General features: G+C 33.2%; 2 protein-coding genes across 8 annotated transcripts in view; both read right to left on the bottom strand.

The window, feature by feature from the left end:
- Positions 1-117: 117 nt before the first annotated feature.
- On the bottom strand, positions 118-4420 carry LOC100648360 (sorting nexin-29). 4 transcript variants are annotated; one of them, XM_012308368.3, is made up of 12 exons: positions 3864-4420; positions 3005-3267; positions 2401-2702; positions 2198-2323; positions 1876-2125; positions 1677-1758; positions 1351-1592; positions 1056-1271; positions 826-982; positions 619-759; positions 367-506; positions 118-241 (listed from the first exon to the last, which is right to left on the bottom strand). In XM_012308368.3, exons 1-12 carry the CDS (start codon positions 3864-3866, stop codon positions 157-159), a joined length of 2007 nt encoding a protein of 668 aa, XP_012163758.1. In that variant the 5' UTR covers positions 3867-4420; the 3' UTR covers positions 118-156. The 4 variants fall into 4 exon arrangements, with proteins under 4 accessions (XP_012163758.1, XP_012163759.1, XP_003395792.1 ...); XM_012308369.3 differs by having other exon boundaries at positions 1677-1806; positions 1876-2023; positions 3864-4419; XM_003395744.4 differs by having other exon boundaries at positions 1677-1806; positions 3864-4418.
- A 658-nt stretch (positions 4421-5078) lies between these two features.
- Positions 5079-17726, bottom strand: part of LOC100648744 (pikachurin) — a 269154-nt gene continuing 256506 nt past the window's right edge. For all 4 annotated transcript variants that reach the window (XM_003395253.4, XM_048405926.1, XM_048405925.1 and 1 more), the window contains exons 11-15: positions 16281-16530; positions 12751-13034; positions 12006-12251; positions 11782-11885; positions 5079-10492 (exon numbers count right to left, since the gene is read on the bottom strand). In XM_003395253.4, the coding sequence (XP_003395301.2) occupies positions 10344-10492; positions 11782-11885; positions 12006-12251; positions 12751-13034; positions 16281-16530 (1033 nt within the window). In that variant the 3' untranslated portion in view covers positions 5079-10343. The remainder of the gene's footprint in view (positions 10493-11781; positions 11886-12005; positions 12252-12750; positions 13035-16280; positions 16531-17726) is intronic.

Raw genomic sequence — 17726 nt, 5'->3', positions numbered from 1 at the left:
TATATATACACACACACATACATACATACATACATACATACATACATACATACATACATATATATATATATATATATATAGAACAATATAAGTATTTTATACATTAAATTAAAAAGCCTTCATGTATGTACAAATTATCTATAAAAACGTTAATAATTATAAACCCATGTATTGAGGGGAAGAAGAAAACGTGTTTCTTGTAGAGTTATTTTTCCTCGAATCCTCAGTATTAGGGTTATCACTAAAAAAGGTAATATTTTATAAGATCAGGATATTAAAAATACTTTTCTATAGATTTTTGAAGTTTTAGAATCGCTTGTCTATCATATTATATTAATATTAAATTAGTATTGTGAGATAAATTACCCAAAGAAAGGCATTAGGGATATAAGCGTTTGTCTACTTGGTCTAGAAGCAAATGCTGGGGAGCATTGTGCCAATCTTCCAACAATTCGTCTTAACCATTGTTGCAATTTTTGTCGTCGTTCTTCTACAAATTTAGCATCCTAGATAAAAATGAATAAAAATGAACTTCGGATATTTCCTGTAATATTGTATACTATTCTTTCATTAAGATATTTTCTATAGTATATTCTTTAGTATACTTCTGTAATGTACCTTATTTCCTATTGTCTTCTTTGGCGGAAATTCAAAAGTAGTAACAATTGCATCATGTTTCTTTAATTCTCTATAAAGTGCATGAAATTGCGCATATCGTCTATATATATTCCATTCGGTATCCCTAATACGTACGTATATCTGTAATAATTAATAAACTTAGATATATTTAACAATTTTATTGTAATTTATATCTACTTTAGATACCTGATAAACATGATGTATATCAGAAGACTGTCCAGTAAGGAATGCAGATGGAATCCATATATGTATGAGACATGGTGGTTCTAATGGTAAGTCGTCTTCATTTATAGGGCCACGAAGGCACTCTAATTCAGCTTGTAACAATTTAACTAATCTCTCCCTGGAAATTTCCCGAACATTAATATAAAATATAGATATTGTTACTGTTAAATATAGATATGTAATAATTTTACCTGTCATTTAATTGTAAAGTTAATCTAGCATTAAATTCCATTAATTCCGCATGCATGTCTGCAACTTGAATTAATTTTTCTTCGTATTGTTGAGCTTCATAATGATAATCTAATGATGGATCTTCTTCGGAAACTGTAGTAGAATCCGAATCTCTTCTCAACATTTGTACTGCCGTTACATATTTACGTAATTGTTGTCTTAATAATTCATTTTCTCTATTAAATCATAATTATATTAAAGTATAAGTTATTTCTATGCCTTATAAAATAAGGTGAATTATATTGCGAATTTTACCTATTTAATGCTTGTATTTGTAATTCGTGTCTTTCAAGATAATTTTGATGTTGTCTTTGTAAACGAGCAAGCTGTAATCTACTAGTCATAGCATCTTCTTTAGCTTGCTCTAACATTTCAGTCATAGCTAATAATCTTACTCGTAACACTTCGATGTCTGCACTATCAGCATCTGTATGAATATCTAAATCTGCAAATGGTTCCGTAGCTTCTACTGCAGGTTCTGCTACTTCAGATGAATCCTAAATAACAAGAAAATATAAAATGGATGAAAAACATTAAATTAAAAGATATAAAAATATGGAAGAGATGCATTTTATACATACGTCTAAGTAGCTTGGTAATGCTATCAACATGTCGTCTAACGTTTGATCTAAAGGAGATACGGGAACTAGCCCACCCATACTTCTGGAATTTGTAATTGGTGTTAATACTTTTTCTTCTTCAAAGTTTTCACTAAAAATATTAAAAAATTTTGTTATTTAAAGTGTCAATATTAAAATGTGAAATGGCAGATGCATTTACCTGTTTTCCCAGTCAGAAATTTCTTTATTGACTATTGTAGTAACATTATGTGTTTCTGGTTGAGATTGTGAAATTGTCGAACTAGGTGATGTAGAAGTTTTTGTTGATGTTACTGTAGGAGAATTGAGACAAGTTGGAGGTGCACTAACTGAAATGGAAGCTTCTGTACTTTCTTGTTCATCATTTTCGTTATCGAAAGAAATTATATGGGTTGGCACTTTTTTCCTTTGTCTCTGTTTTGAAGTAGGTCCTAATCGCGATATTAATTATATTCGTATAAAATTATATGTAATTTTATGCACTTGAAATGAAAAGCAATTACCTGGTATAGTAGATGATATAATGGGTTCAGATAATGAAATCTTTTGTTTTTCCATTTCTTTGCTTTTTGAATTATTATCTAATTCTTCATTATCTATCCTAATTGCAAATAAGATACTACCAAGTCCTAATAGTTAAAATGATATTTAATTATCTTAAATAAATAAGTTAATATAATACAAAATTGAATGAATGTTATTAAACCTGCTGCTACATCTGGTAATACAGCACTTCGTTCCTGGTCAAGTAAAAATGCCCAATCTTCATAAAACGAAGATAGTATCGAGGGGTCAATTATAGCATGTAAATGACGCTCTAAAGAACGTTCATTTAAAACAGCTCTAAGCCATGCTCTGCCCCTACCATAATCAGTGTGAACTTTTTTTAGTACACTAAAACGTTCTTGTTCATGCCATGTTAATTGTTCCTTTATACATGGCCAAAAAGCCATATCTGATGTACTGCATGATTTTGTATTACCACCAGATACTATGTCTGAGACATGCCTATAAAGATATAAATAACATAAATTAATGTAACAGAATATATCTTTAGTTATTACTCATCACATAGCATTATCTTATAAACATACATCCATGTAGTCATATTTGAGGTGATAAGAAGTACAAAAAAAAAAAGTAGATGACTATATGCATAATATCAATATATATCAATCTTATCTTGAACAGACAAGGTAAACAAATGTCATTGTTTCTGTAGAAGTTTCCATAATATATATCTTATAAGAAATACTGATGAAATAAATGGCATTTTAATTTATATATGCAAGTATTATTTAGTTTATTACCTTAAAGCTGAATTAATTTTTTCAATGCATTTTGTACGTAATCCATGACTAAAAATTGATTCAAATATGTGACATAGCTGTGTAACACATATATCAGATTCAGTTGCTAATTCAGTACGCCCACCAAATCTAACATGACACTTTTTTGCAGCAGCTAATAAATTTTCCAATAGTTTCTGTCTCTCTGTTGCATGGTCATAACTTTGATTAGAATCAATTACATTATGTGTGCTTGGCACTATCGCTGACATTATACGTAAAGCCTAAAACATATAAGCCCAAGATATATGAAACACAGATATAAAATATAATCACATGCATTATTATTTATTTAAAACCTAATGCTATATGAAATTATGTAAGAAATTTATTTACTATATTTATTTACTAAAACATAAAAGAAAAACGTGGAAATCTTTGTTCATTAATACATTTTCTAAATTTTTAAAGTTTTTGCAAAGTTAAAATACAATGACTAAAGTATTTTTTGATATTTTTGTCCTTGTATCAGATATATGATGATAACATGAATTACGTATTATATAAATTAAAGGAATAAATTTTTAGGACAATTACACTTTTTATATGTATAACTCATTTTTCATTTAAATACACGCATTCATTTAAATATACTATTTAAGTAGAATATGCCACAGATATAAGCGCAATTTCTATTGTTCATTCTAGTACACAAAAGAAAGTTTACAGGTGTTTTCAGCAAGTAGTACAATGTTTAATCGTTAATTATGTTAATTGAAAGCATGTGTCGTATCACGAGATGCTTATTAATTTGTGAAAACAATGTTGACAGTATATAATACAACGATAATTCGATGATGTATAAAAAATAAATACATACCATGAGTATCAATCACTGAAGATCACGTTAATTTCCTTTCAAATTGTAATTTATTATTAAAAAGACTTGTACAAAAAGTGTACATAAATATACAATCACTTCTAGGAATTATTATATACAGGACTTATCAAAGAGTACTACGATGTAACTATCTCATGACGATAAACAGAAGATTTAATTTTTCCAGTGAGTAATATATAAATTTATGTGGCAGGAAAACTGTAGGGGCGGAAACAGTCCCCTCATCTTTGCTCTTTTTCCTTGAACACAGATGTGTCATGTGAATTAGTTGGTATATATAAAATAGGCATAGAAAAAGTGACTCCGTTCGTCGAGCATTTTAGTATAGTACGTTGATCTCCTATATCCTGAGTATAGTAGTTCTATAGTATTCTTGTCAGTTATAATCTTGACACATTTAAGAACGCTTGTATTATTTACACAGTGATTGGTATAGTAGCTACAATTTCGTAGTTGTGGTGTTTAAAAGTATATAAAATATCACTAATTTGTTCGACGTAAAACTATAGTAGCAAATATAATGATTATTTAGTGTCCTGTATCTTGGCAATAATGAATATTATTTTAAATTGATGAGCATAGAGATTGTCTTCTTTTTAACTTGGTACCACTGATTTCTTTATGTATGCCATAGTACATATTTTAGATATGTACGAGCATTACTATTTTAGATACAAGTCATGGTCAAAGTAAGTCTGATACGTAATTGATAGGATTCTCGTCTCGTTATAATCTATGGATGATTGTAAATATAACTTGGTCAACTCTTTACAGAGTTTGCGCGATTTATAAGATGTTAGTTATGCGGTCATAGTAAGAGGTACTAAACAAGTGTATAAACAATAATGAAACAATTACAGTGCAATAGAATGTATAATAATATATATCATATATTGTCAGAACAATTTAGATAAGAACGTTCATAAATCTTTGAAATTGAATTTGCGGTTATTTTAGCGCGCTTGGATTCTACGCAGTGTGAATTAAAGGCGCTAAATTTAACATTAATTAAAAAGAGTTTTAAATAGATGTTGCACATATAAGTAAAAAATTCATAATTATGTACTTTATTAATTGTTAATATTTAAGAAGAAAGAGATCAGTATAAAATCAACTAAATATTTAAATAATTACGTTTGACATTTTATATTTTAAGGAAGAGAGAAGGATTTTAAGAGGGAAATAAATCTCTGATTTATAAAATCTCTTTTTTATTGATGCTTCGACAACATGGGTTGAGACACACACATTTGCTCATATGAATTTATACCACTGCGTGTTCCAACATATACATACACAATTCGTTAAATTATTGCATCGCGCTGCACTAGATGTAATAAGTAAATTAACTTAGAATCGTGTGTTTCATATTGTTTGATAATTATTTAAGAAAATGTTAATTGTATAGAAGACTTTTACGGTTCGGTAATTTAAGTTAACAAGCTAAGCGATAATTCGCAAATTTTTGATAAAACTATCGCATTTTTATTTATATCTCATCTTAATAAAAAAATATTATTTTTACACCAAAGAAAAAGAAATGTTTTCATAATAAAGGCAATAATTTAGCTTTTTATGACAAAATCTGTTTTAGAGTAAATTTGTCTGTTTTTCTAGTAGATAAATTTAAACAATATGAATCATTATAAATTAACTATAAAAGATATGTTTTGGCGATAATTTGTACGATTCAGTAATAAGGCAAAGCAACAATTTTTTCTTGAGAAAATACAACGATGGAAAAAGATCGTAATAAACCTAAGTATACAAGTGTTACGATAGCACGATTCTAATGAAGTGTTCCTCTGTGCATAATTGCGTGATACCTTCAGATTCGATAAGCTCCTTCGCACCATTTATCATCATTGAACTTGATCTACACGAATATTAATTTTATCCAAAGTGAGAGAGCGAGAGAATTGTTTCGTTTTTTTTTAAATTTTCGATATCAAACGTCTCGTTTGTGATGTGTGCTCGTTTTTTTCTTCTTTTTCTTTTTTGTCTTTCTTTTATTTCGTTTTGTCTTTTTTTGCAGCATCGAAATATGAAAAATTCATTTTCGACCATTCTATATGCATACATACATGCATACACACACTTACATATATGTATATACATATATATTTGAGGAGATCCACATGGGTCGCAAGAATAGGTTGACAGGATAGACTCTTCTAATAGACTTTGCAGACGGACATAATAGAAATATTTAATATATAGCATCATATATTAATATAATATTTAGTAATAATATAATATCTATTATATATTAATATGTATGATATTTTTTTGTTTGTTTTTAATAATAGCATCCTTTCTCTTCTCGCTTTGTCTGAGGTGTGATATCCAGCGATTTTCTAATTTTCCTTACATTCAAATTCAGTACAGGATGTAAGTACGATTTCGCTTCAGCCTTATTTGGATACTAATCCTCATTGTATTTATCAGGCATTTTGTACGACCTGTTGACTTATACAACCATCGTCTGGTCGTTTCACAACGTATGCGTATTCTACCATAGAAACAAATATACACGATTTCTTCCGAAATGCTTCTAATCGAAGATAAAAATAAACGATTTTCATGTCCGATCTTAAATAAAAAGTACCTAAAGTTTACGTAACAAATTCTTACGATCAGTTTATGCATTTCTTCGACAAATTAAACGTGGGGTAGATGTTGTATGAAGGAGAAGCGGTGAATATCATAAGAAAGTATGTTTACTTCTTCTTTGATTCTTCAGAAGGATCAACGAGAATCGAAGAATTCATAGGATCGAAAGACAATGATTCATAATTTCGGTAAAGTCATCTAAGAAATTTACTAACGTTGAATATATAAATATTTCGGAGAAAACACCATTCACATAAACTTTTCTGTTTCTAGTCATCAAAGTGTTTCACAAAAATCGGAACAATTTAATTTAAGATTAAACAGATTCTATTTTAAAGGTAAGTGGTAAATGAGATATATTCATTGAAAGTTCACAGTTTCGTTTGTTAGACACGAGTTTGCAATATCAAACATCATGAAACAATTTGATATATCCACTCAAGGTACAAGAAATAGAATCGTTTAATGTGCCACAATTTATTTAATTGATATAAGTAAAATGTTCCGAGAGATTTATTCGACGAACTAAGCGATTCCCTTAATCGTCTAATTATACTAACAAAAATCAATGTCTGACGCGCACGATGCTTGCGAATGATGAGATCTAAAATGATGATGATGATCGTCGATAAATAAAAGATATGCACGGCTACACGCTAATAGCTAAAAATTGTCCAGGAACCTTGTTTCAAGCGCGAATACAGGAGAAAACTGAAACGCACGATATACAAATGAAACGCGTGGAACAAGTGCAATTTTTCTACGCGCGATGAAAATGAAGCTTACTCAGTGTCGCGAGATTTTTGTACAAAAATGCTTCGCTGTTCCAGCGAAACGATCTCCACGAACAAAGTTTATACAAGCATATTACGAAGCTTGGAGAATTGTTCAGAGATTGATACACACACACACACACACACACACACACACACACACACATTGACGTTGTTAAAAATTGTGCTAAGAAATGATAGGGTGGAAGAGAATAAAGGAGAAGGGAAGGAAGGAAGGAAAGAACGAAAGAAGGAAGGAAGGAAGGAGGCAAGAAAGGGCGCAGAAAGGAAATGAAGTAAAAGTATGTCTCCGAGAGATCGGAGTTTTAAAATATTTTCATCTCGTGCGTGACTTCACTCGCGAATAATCGTTTATTATTATAGTATTATACTTGCCTACGTAACTACCATTCATCTTTGATATTCTTTTTTCCCTATTCCACTTCTTCATTTATATAATTTCAAGAAAATAACATTCGTACAAAATTGACTATAGCCGATTGCTTTTACATGATGTGTACGAGTTTGATCGTTCGAAGTTTTCAAATCATTCCCGTGCAAAACGGAGAAATCAAAGTGTATATATTCATCTATCCCCCTAACCGTTGTTCATTATTATTCTTTTTCCGTATCCGCGTTCTCGTTAAGATATGACATGTATACGTATTGACCTGACCGATAGATTCCGACCGATTCCTTTCTTTTAACCCATTCGACGTTTTTATTCATTTATCGACATTTTCCAAGTATAGCTAGAAATCATTTTGTCGATATACATACAGGTAGACCTCTAAGTGAAACGTTAACTAAGTAAACGTTATTACGTGTTCACGAAGATAAAGTTTAGCTTTGCGAACTGTTACACAGTCTGTCAAATCGATTTGCACGAATTCGCGTAAAACGAAGTTGCAATAAAGTTTTACTGCCTTTTTGGAACTACTATGTAGTATAACGGAACATTGAATCAGTTGATAGGAATGCCAAACAAGGCTTTAGAACTTTGTTTCCTATAATCTGTAAAGTTACGTAACTATCGATGAAACAACTTTTTTTTCTGAGGTTTAGTGCCGGAAAATGCTCGTCTTTTTCGATATGCATTTATTCCAATTTCTATTCCATTCGTGAAGTTATTCTTTTTTGAATTGTTTATGGTTCTACCCATATCGTAGTCCTCGGAATACTTTCGGCTTATTTCTTTTATCATTTTAACTCTATTGTTTCCTTTCAATTTACCACGTCGAAGGGGTTAACATGTATATCAGATCCGTTCGTTCAGGGTCGCTTGGAAAAGTCTTATCGAATTAAGAAAATATGCGGGGACATCTTCGTAATTAAGTCGCTACTTTTTTTATACAGATATTTAACCGTTAGAACGTGCAGCTCGGTGCTTCTTAAGCGGAAACGTCGAGGAGCGTACACTGCCAGCTACGGAAGTACCTTACGAAGCATTAGTGGTTCTTGTAAAACACGGGCGCGCAAATCTTCTGCACGCATGATGCCGATCCTCTTCATCTCGCGTGCATGTCGAGCGGACGCAAAAGCAATGAGAACTTTGAAAAATTGCCGGTTATACATAGGGAAGATATTTGTACGTTCCAAAATTGCGATTCTACCGTCATATTTATTTTTCAAAGAAATATTTCGGATGGATTAATATTCTATCCATCAATAGAATTTCAAATTTAATATATTCATCTTAAATATGTAAGATCTTATTAATTTCGAGTAAATTAACGAAGCCTGAACAATGGAAGTATCATATTTTCGTGTTTAAGAGGAAAAATAATTTCTCCATGTACAACGTTCGATTTTCCCCAGAAATTCTATTTGCTTTTGCATCGTTGTTAAAGGTGTTAATTGCTTTTGGTCCTTCTTGTACCTTTCGTAATTGATTTTACGTTCTGTTCTGAATCTAATCCTCCCTATCGAGTGTTCGAGGCGTGCTCGCTCGAACGAGAAACAAAATGATCGCTACATATTGGTTGTCGCGTGTCGTGCGGTCACCAAAGAAAAGATATCGTGAGAAATCTTAGACGATGATCTAAGAGGTGTGGTGTGAACTGGTTGGACGTATTTAAGGTGCCTCGAGGTGTTCGATTACTTGATTGATTGAAACTGACAATGCCTCGCAATTAAAAGATTTCGCGTGACATCCGGTCGGAGAGCTTAATAAAAATTGACGCGACGGGGTTATGCTTCTTGTTTTTCTCTTTCTCATCTTTTTCTACGTACTTTAATCTTATTAGGCCATAAAGCCGTCTTCGTGACGCGCTCTATCAAGTTCTTAATCCGGCCGGAGATAATCGTAGTTGTGACTAGACGCACATTCCTTACGTAACAACTTCCGTCCAAACGCGCGATAGGAACGACGATTCGCAGGAACTCAGATCGGGGAGATTCGACAATGTTCTTTAACATCGTTCGACTCGCGTTTTGGATCCGTGTAGTTCGCGCGTGCAACGCAACACATTCAAACGCAACACCATACTAAAGGTAGGACAAGTTAGAGTTTTTTTATTTATTTTCTTCCTTATCATCGAATATCGGAGGTCTCGATATCGTCTTGAGATCGAGTAGCCCACGAGACACGAAGATGTGTGCAGACAGGAAGTTGTCACCGAACGGAAATATATCTTGAGGCGACTGACAGATTTCCAAATATCTTTCATTAATATTTACAGTAAGCTGTCTACTTTTTCGACGGTCTCACACGACGTAGTCTTTCGCTTTCTTTCTCTATTTTATTTTCTTCCTCTTTTTATGTGTATTTTATTTTTTGTTAGCCTTTCCTTTTTATCTTTTTCTTTTTCTTTTCTGTTACTTTATTATTCTCTTCAGGAGAATTTCGTCGTTAATGAGTCTGTACAAAAATGATAAACCGTGTGATCGGTGTGTATAAATCGTTTTCCACGTCGAAACGTGGTTCAGCGTTCAAGGCGTCTCAAGGCGGCCGCGATTCACCTTAAACGCTGTTGCAACGACGTCGATCTTTGGCTTGGCCATCGCATTTTCATATTCTAAGCGCTGGTCCACGCGGACCTAACCATCTAACGTCGGACGGCATGGATATCTTTCAGGGGATACACGAGTGTGTGTTGGTGGCTTGTCCTGGTGACGATAGCGCTACGGAGAAGTCTGAGTCGAGGACCAGGTCGCTGATGCAACCAACAATACCCTTCGTGTATTTTCCTCCCGTTGTCCTCACGATATCCGGTGCACCACCTATCAAACATTCGCAGTTTTTATATTTTTATCATATTGTATTTTCAGTAACATTAGCGCATAAGAAAGTTAAATAACTTTATTACCAATGCCAAATTAACTGAAGTAGTCCACAAAAAATTATATTATTTTATTTCGTTACATTTACGTTATATACTAATTAATTTTAAATTAATCGAAATAAATGGTTTATTTTATGTAATAAATTTCTCGAATCGAAAGAAAGACATGATTTTGTCATCCTCTCTTTGAATTCTCTTTTCTTTTGTAATTAATTAAAATAAGTTTTACAACTAATAAAAAGTAAATAAAGCGCCAATAAAATAGTGCAATAATTGGATGTTAAAGGTTTGTGAAAGTCAAGTTTTATGATATACACGAGCTATGAATTTTTCAAGTTTTGACACGAAGTTTCTATGCTCCGTTGTTAATGCGATGAAACATGGTAAACATGGTACATTCGACGAATTAAGATGCGCTCCCATAAATTTTCTGAGAGTGGAGCAATGTATCAAGCTGTTTCTTTACGAGTTCAACAGCTTAGCGGAAGTTACCGAGAATACATAACGCGCTCCCGAGGATGACCCACTTGGTAATTTCTGTAATAACTCAAAGACAGCTAAACTCGAATGTATAAGTCGCTTCTACTGGAACTTTCGAGTAGTTAATCTTCGATACTTATGATTTTCACACGGAAATATGATCCGAACCACAAAGTGCTTCTCCTCTAACTTTCCTTTACAATATTCTGCTGTTTTGTAATCGCAAAGCGTTTCACAACACGAGAAACCTCTTAACCTTCTAAATGAGATCGTTAAATACTTTGAATCGAGACAACTGCAATAAAAGTGGATTTAAGAATTAAAAACATAGAAGAATCTCATATTTTTTATACATATATTTAAAAAGGAATAAAAGCCTGCAAAGAATCTTCGTCACTCTAATTGTTTACAAAAATACGATATATCTTTTGCAAAATTTGTCGTTTACTCAAATTTTTAAAACGTAGAAATTTCAAATTCAAAAAAGTTGTCGGTTCTAAATTAATCGAAAGAATTGTTTCATTGTTCAAATTTGTTAAGTCATTTTATCGAACTAACACGTTTAAAACACACACAACATTCAAAATATACATATAATATTCTTTGTAATATTTAATGGATAAAATAAATCTCTGTCTAAACTGTATCCCTTTAGTTACACATAACATATTCATGACAATATAATTTTAAACTTCTGTAGTGGGGGTACTAAGTCACAATTTATTTCCATCGAAATACTTGACTTACCGACGTAAAGACCCGTGTCAGTGTTCAGCTGTCTGAGCTGTCCAGGCGATGACGCAGATACTCCGGTTCCGCTATCGACGACCAGCGACGCCCACTGCTCGTTCCTGAAGAAACATCAGTCAATTTCAGAACATTGAAACTCGATTAGGAAGTTTCCGTTGTATTAAAAACTCTGTTGATACATGGTTAACGACCAGGGAAAAGGAACTTTCTAACAGCGTTACCTGACTGCCCGGACCCGGTGCCATAGATCATCGTCCAGTCTCGTTAAGTTGTATCGTAGAACAGCCTCACCGGAGCCAAGATTATAGGCTAAAGACAGATAACCATGATCCAAGCCGAGAGCAAGAAAATCGTCGTTCTCGTCCCTTTGTTCTTGTGGATCTGCTTGGCGTCCGCTCCATAGCAACAACCCACTACTGCTACTCGCTCTGAATCTCATATTAATGTCCACCCTGTAGCTTATTATCCTGCGACAAACGGATTTCTTTGATTAAGAAGAATAAAAAAGCGATCGTAAAAGCGATCGTCTATCATGAGATTGCACGGCAGCTACTTTGAGGATTGAGCAAGGGAGATCAAAATGGAGGTCGCATTGAGTTAGGAAGCTTCTTAACACGTTAAACGCGACCGGTGGTTATTGGTAACCTATGTTACTAAATACCTTAGAACCATTTAAAATGAGATCAATTTTGTGGACTAAAAAATTTTCAATAATTTAGATGATATAGATAACATCATGAAAAAAAGTACGCGAATGCAATGGTAATATTTTATGAGAATGAAACACTATGGTGTAGTATTATGTGTATATTTCGATCTATCATGGCGCAGTGCAGATATAAATAATAACGAGAAAGATCGTAAGGGAAATGGTTAAGGTTTAGTTTTCATTGTCGCGACCTGTTAAATGCAAGAACGTATAAGATCGATTAATAGTAACTTTTAAATTTCGTAATTTTTCCATACCTTTTCATTGTGTCAGCGTCATTGTAATGAAGGTAACTCTCGCTACCGGAGAAACTAGGCACGGATCTCTCGTATCGCGTACCACTGTTCGGTTTCACCAGAGAGCTGTCCAGAATCGTGTTGTCGTCCGGTGCAGGACACGGATGCGGTACGCCAGGTCGACAACGACACGTGAATCGGTCCCGGAGCGGACGACACTCCGCATCTCCGCAGGGCCTCGCCTCGCACGCGTGTCCACAATTCCCGATGTTCACTCCACCCAGTGCCTCGGCGAGAATTCCAATCTGTGCAACGTAATCACTTTGTTAATAACGATTAACACATCCGCGGCACCTTGTTGCGATAAATGATCGTCTGAACGTGAATAAACCGTTATCAGACCATTTTGTTTGCGGAATTATTGACTTATACTACTCGAAGGAAAGACGAGACAGTCTTAGATCGATCTGACAAATTCCGTAATATAATGTTGCATGTTTACAGATTTATTTATGGCTGATTGAAATTTAATGTTAATTTTTCGTTCGTTTTCTAGGTGGAGAGAGGAAGACGAATGAAAATTGTAAATTCATATTGATTGTAATTCTAGAAGTATTTTATTTTATTTGAAGTATAATCGGTATATCTTTAGAAAATTAGGGAGATTTAAATAAAATTGCTCAAAAGTGTATTGATATATTTAAACTAAATATTTAACTCCTTACATTATACGCCAGTGTATTTGTCTCATTTTATTCTATCCGTTTGAATAAAAAATATTTCGATTTGAAGATTACCATTGACAAATAACCGACAGGTATTAGCTAAAATATTTTTTACAAACGAGTTAAATCAGTCTAGATCGGGTAATGAAATTACAACGATCAAGTATCTATTTAGAACTGCTCAGTTTTTCAGGTTAAGCTAATTTTATCTTAGAATATTTTTATTATTCATTGCACAAATCACTTTGAAAAGTACCAATATTTTATAGCGTCCTGCTTATTAACTTTTCAGTTTCAAGGAATTAACAAATTCTATCTATAAATAAAAATCGCGTTGGTTGTATAGACAGACCTATACTCCACTTATTCTACTTTCCCCGACAATTTCTGGCTTGTTGTATGAGAATTTCTAGCTTGTGCTACTTATCTGATCAGTTAGACCATGCTACTTCGTCGCTGAATCAGCATTGACCTGAATCTCTGACAGGTCTGGCCAAATCCCAGTTTCTCTACTTGTCCGATACAACTGACCGTACTACTTGTTCAACAATAAGCAGCTTTGACAGTATTCAATTATATTTCTTAATTATGCCGATTGTATAACCATTTAAGCATGCTTCAACTGAATAATAATATACTCTACTGGTTCCATTTAACAGACCGCTAATTATCGATAATTATCCGTACAAAAACGATACTCGTGACTTGATTTCAATTAGACATAAAGTTCTGAAGGAAGTAGTTGTAGTTTCGTGTTTGATTCAACGTTGTGGCAGCTATATCCGTGAATTTATAAGTAGACGATAATTCTTTCGTGATAAAGGCAAACGCGAGTAGACGAATGTAATAAAAGAGCAAGCTGCACCAGGTTGGATTTAATTCTCCTAAAGTCGCCGAGGGAAAGAACGAAAACATACAATGCGTGCATTCATACAATTTAACGCCGTACTAATATCTATGCCTGGTCGTTCTACAGGATAATTCTTTATGAATGAAATCGTTAGAGACTTTAATAAATATCCGCATCCTCGTTAACTGTATTTTCTTTTATATTCTCGTTTCTCTTTGCTTTCTTTTCTATTTCTTGTATATTTTTTTTTATCTAAAATTATCATTTTTAGAATTAATGTTCTATTATATTCCGCGTACCATAAAATTCTTTCCTTCTTTCTTTTCCCCTTCCTTTTTATTTCTACTATATTTTATATTTTGGAGTATTTTACATGTACGAGGTGTTTTACGAGCTGTTGTAAAAACTTTGTGAAATGGATTTTGTCCATTAAAATTGTCCATTAATGCCATGTTTGGCATTAATGTCATTAAAAAGGTATGTCATTAAAAATAGAGACATGAGATGTGAAGGGAAGCGATGGTGAATATATTACCAGATAGAAAACAAGAATGAATGAACGATGTTTGCGTACCATATTGATTTACTGAATTAAATATAGTGCATTAAGTATATCAATTGAAAAATTGGCTTATTGTTCAGTTCATTATACCTATGTCATAGTTTATTACTAACTTTTATTCACTTTTATGAATATAAGCCTAATACATATCTTGCATACTCTCGACTGAATTCAATAAATTAAATATTTATTCGCTGAGTTTAGTTTTTGTAGTAAAATATCTTTCTAAAGTCTGCAAAAATCTATAAAACCTATGTACAAACGCGCTATACACCTGTATATTAACGTTTCATCATGTATAAACACGCTATATACTTGTATATTAACGTTTCATCGTGTGTGTACAAGCAATACACTTATATATTAACGTTTCAGTATACTATGAAATATTTCACGATATTCTATATTTTCTAATATTCTAGGTTTGATAACAATCATTGTTCAACGAATTTTAACTTGTTGCCCCGATTTTGCAGTCTTCGACAGGTGACTCTTGTAGACTTTCGTGAGCTAAACAAGAATCCGCAAACCGTTTGTTTTTCTAGAATTCATAGTCTTTGGAAGAATCAATTTCGAAAAAATCAATATAGCGAATATCAATAAAATGAAAAAGTTTGACGAAACACGCGATAGCGGCAATTCTACTCAATGCCAAGGCAATCGCCAAATTGACTATCACTGCCGCTGCCTCGTGTTTTGTTAAAATATTTCGCTTTTATATCAGAAACAGAACACGATTCTCTGGTTTCTTTTGATACTTCCCTTAGCAGGAATTTCTGCTCTACCTGCGTATCGCTATGATTAGGTCATTTTCTCTTAAACCTTTAGTTCTTCAAATAAATTGAAAAATGTAAACAAAAAATGTTACGTTTTGCGTGTCCTTTTTACCTTTATCATCATTTAAACACAATTAAACGTTTCTAATGCAACAACGATGAATATCATTTTATTCAGGAGAGTCAGCAGAATTTTTTCGTCCCAACAGTAACTCGATATAAAGGCGCAAAACATCTCCAAGATTGAAAATTTACAGCTTTTTCCAAAGCTGATTCCTTCGAAATTTATTTTTCACAGCGCCTCGGTCTACCGTAGAAGCATAAAACATAGCCAAAGTTGAAAACTTGCAATTTTTTTTCCAAATTTGATTTTTCGAAAATGTGGCTTCTAGAGGGAGAAGCGGTTTGCAGATTCGTGTCTAACTCACGAAAGTCTGCAAAAATCGCTTATCGAAGGTTCGAAAATTAGACACACGTTGAACAGTGAATATGTCGCTAATCACATTTATAGAGTTCGAGTTAAATCGTTAAACAGTTCGATAAATTGTCCGTGAAAGTGCAATTTTCCAAATCACAGTTAATCTCCTCTTTTTGTAGATAGGTCCTTTCTGAGGACTCATATGAGCAAAGTTTCTTACCTCGCGACGATTCAAAATGACCGTTTGAATGCATCCCACGAAGCTGGCGGTCGTTTTCATCTTCGGTGAGTACATGTCAGTGGATGGCGCGCCGCCCAAGTAAAGATTTAGTGGCAACGACAGTTGCGTGAAAGCTCCTGGCGCCAGGATTTCCTGCGGAGGGTCGTCCTCGACTTCGAGCGAGGCCAAACGTCCGGTTCTTGACACTCGCACCTCCACCCATTCACCCAGACGAACTGGATTCTCGCTCCTGCAATCGCGAGTCGTTAAATCTCCATTTTCTACGATTTATGATCTTACGAATAAGATTATTATTCAGTTTAGAATTGTTGTTTATCGCTTACTAATGCTGATATCTTATGAACAAGACATAATAATTGAGGTTCTTGTCAAATAATTGGCAATTTGAATAAGAATTGGAGTATTATCGATATCTTCGAAAAATTTTGTTAACTTTAGATAATTTCTTTAACGTCTTTGAAAATTTTCGTTAAATTTTTTCTAACAAAAGATTCTCTCTGCTCATGATTAAGAGAACATGATTATGAGAAGATTAAACTCTCAGTAGAGCAAGAAGGAGGATTTTCGGTTTTGTTACTAGGGATCGAAAGAAAAATCCGACGTTTCCCACGTCACTGTAATAAAACGTCGACGCAGACTGTGGGAGAATCTCTGACGAAGGAAAAACTAGTCAGAATGGAGAGTTCCGCCGCCGTAATTCCGGTCAAACGTCGTGAATGCGAATGAAGTTTGCTCACGGATAATATTTCGCTGCTCGGAGTATACTGAGAATCAGTCAGAGTGGAAAAATCTCACGTATTGAACGACCCCACTGAGCCAAATGCTGGGTAACTTTCCTCTCGAGAAGAAAGAGTCAAATGTTGCGTGGTCACTTAACAGTCAAAAGAATCCTGTACTCGTAGATATCGAGAATTCCGGAGAGCGTGGTCGATGAATAATGTGAAAGACCAACATTAGAGTGGAATTAGATTCTTGGGTAAAACTATACTTGGTATTATATATTATTTTATATTATTATTATACTAATAATTATATTCTTCATACACACAATTAATGTTATTATATCATTAATTACATGGTACATTAGTTATATAAGTTTATTATTAAAATATCTAGAACATTTGTAATATTTGTAATATTTTTGTAATTATAATATGAAATATATTTCTTATTTAATTTGAGTGCGACTGGGGTGTAATGTGAAACGTTTGTACTGTATAGGATTTTTGAGTAAAATCATTAAGATTTATCCATTATTGATACATCATGTAATATTTTAGTCATATAAGTTTGCCAATGAATGTTATATTTTTTAATTAATTCGCATGTACTTTGTAAATAATACAGAAAACTTCAAAAGCAACAGCAGAAACAATTTTATTATTTTTTGAATAAATTGTAGTAGGACGATTTCCATTGTTATTG

The sequence above is a fragment of the Bombus terrestris genome, chromosome 5, assembly GCF_910591885.1.
Source record: "Bombus terrestris chromosome 5, iyBomTerr1.2, whole genome shotgun sequence".
Taxonomy (NCBI): domain Eukaryota; kingdom Metazoa; phylum Arthropoda; class Insecta; order Hymenoptera; family Apidae; genus Bombus; species Bombus terrestris.
The sequence above is the reverse complement of the archived record's forward strand: the minus strand, read 5'-3'. Positions and strand labels throughout refer to the sequence as shown.

Bases quoted from the DNA above. Each gene is read 5' to 3' on its own strand.
- LOC100648360 (XM_003395744.4), bottom strand. The intron at 1,272-1,350 runs GTAAAATTCGCA...ATGATTTAATAG, and splicing joins CAAATACAAGCATTAAATAG to AGAAAATGAATTATTAAGAC. The intron at 507-618 runs GTACATTACAGA...ATTTTTATCTAG, and splicing joins AGAAGACAATAGGAAATAAG to GATGCTAAATTTGTAGAAGA.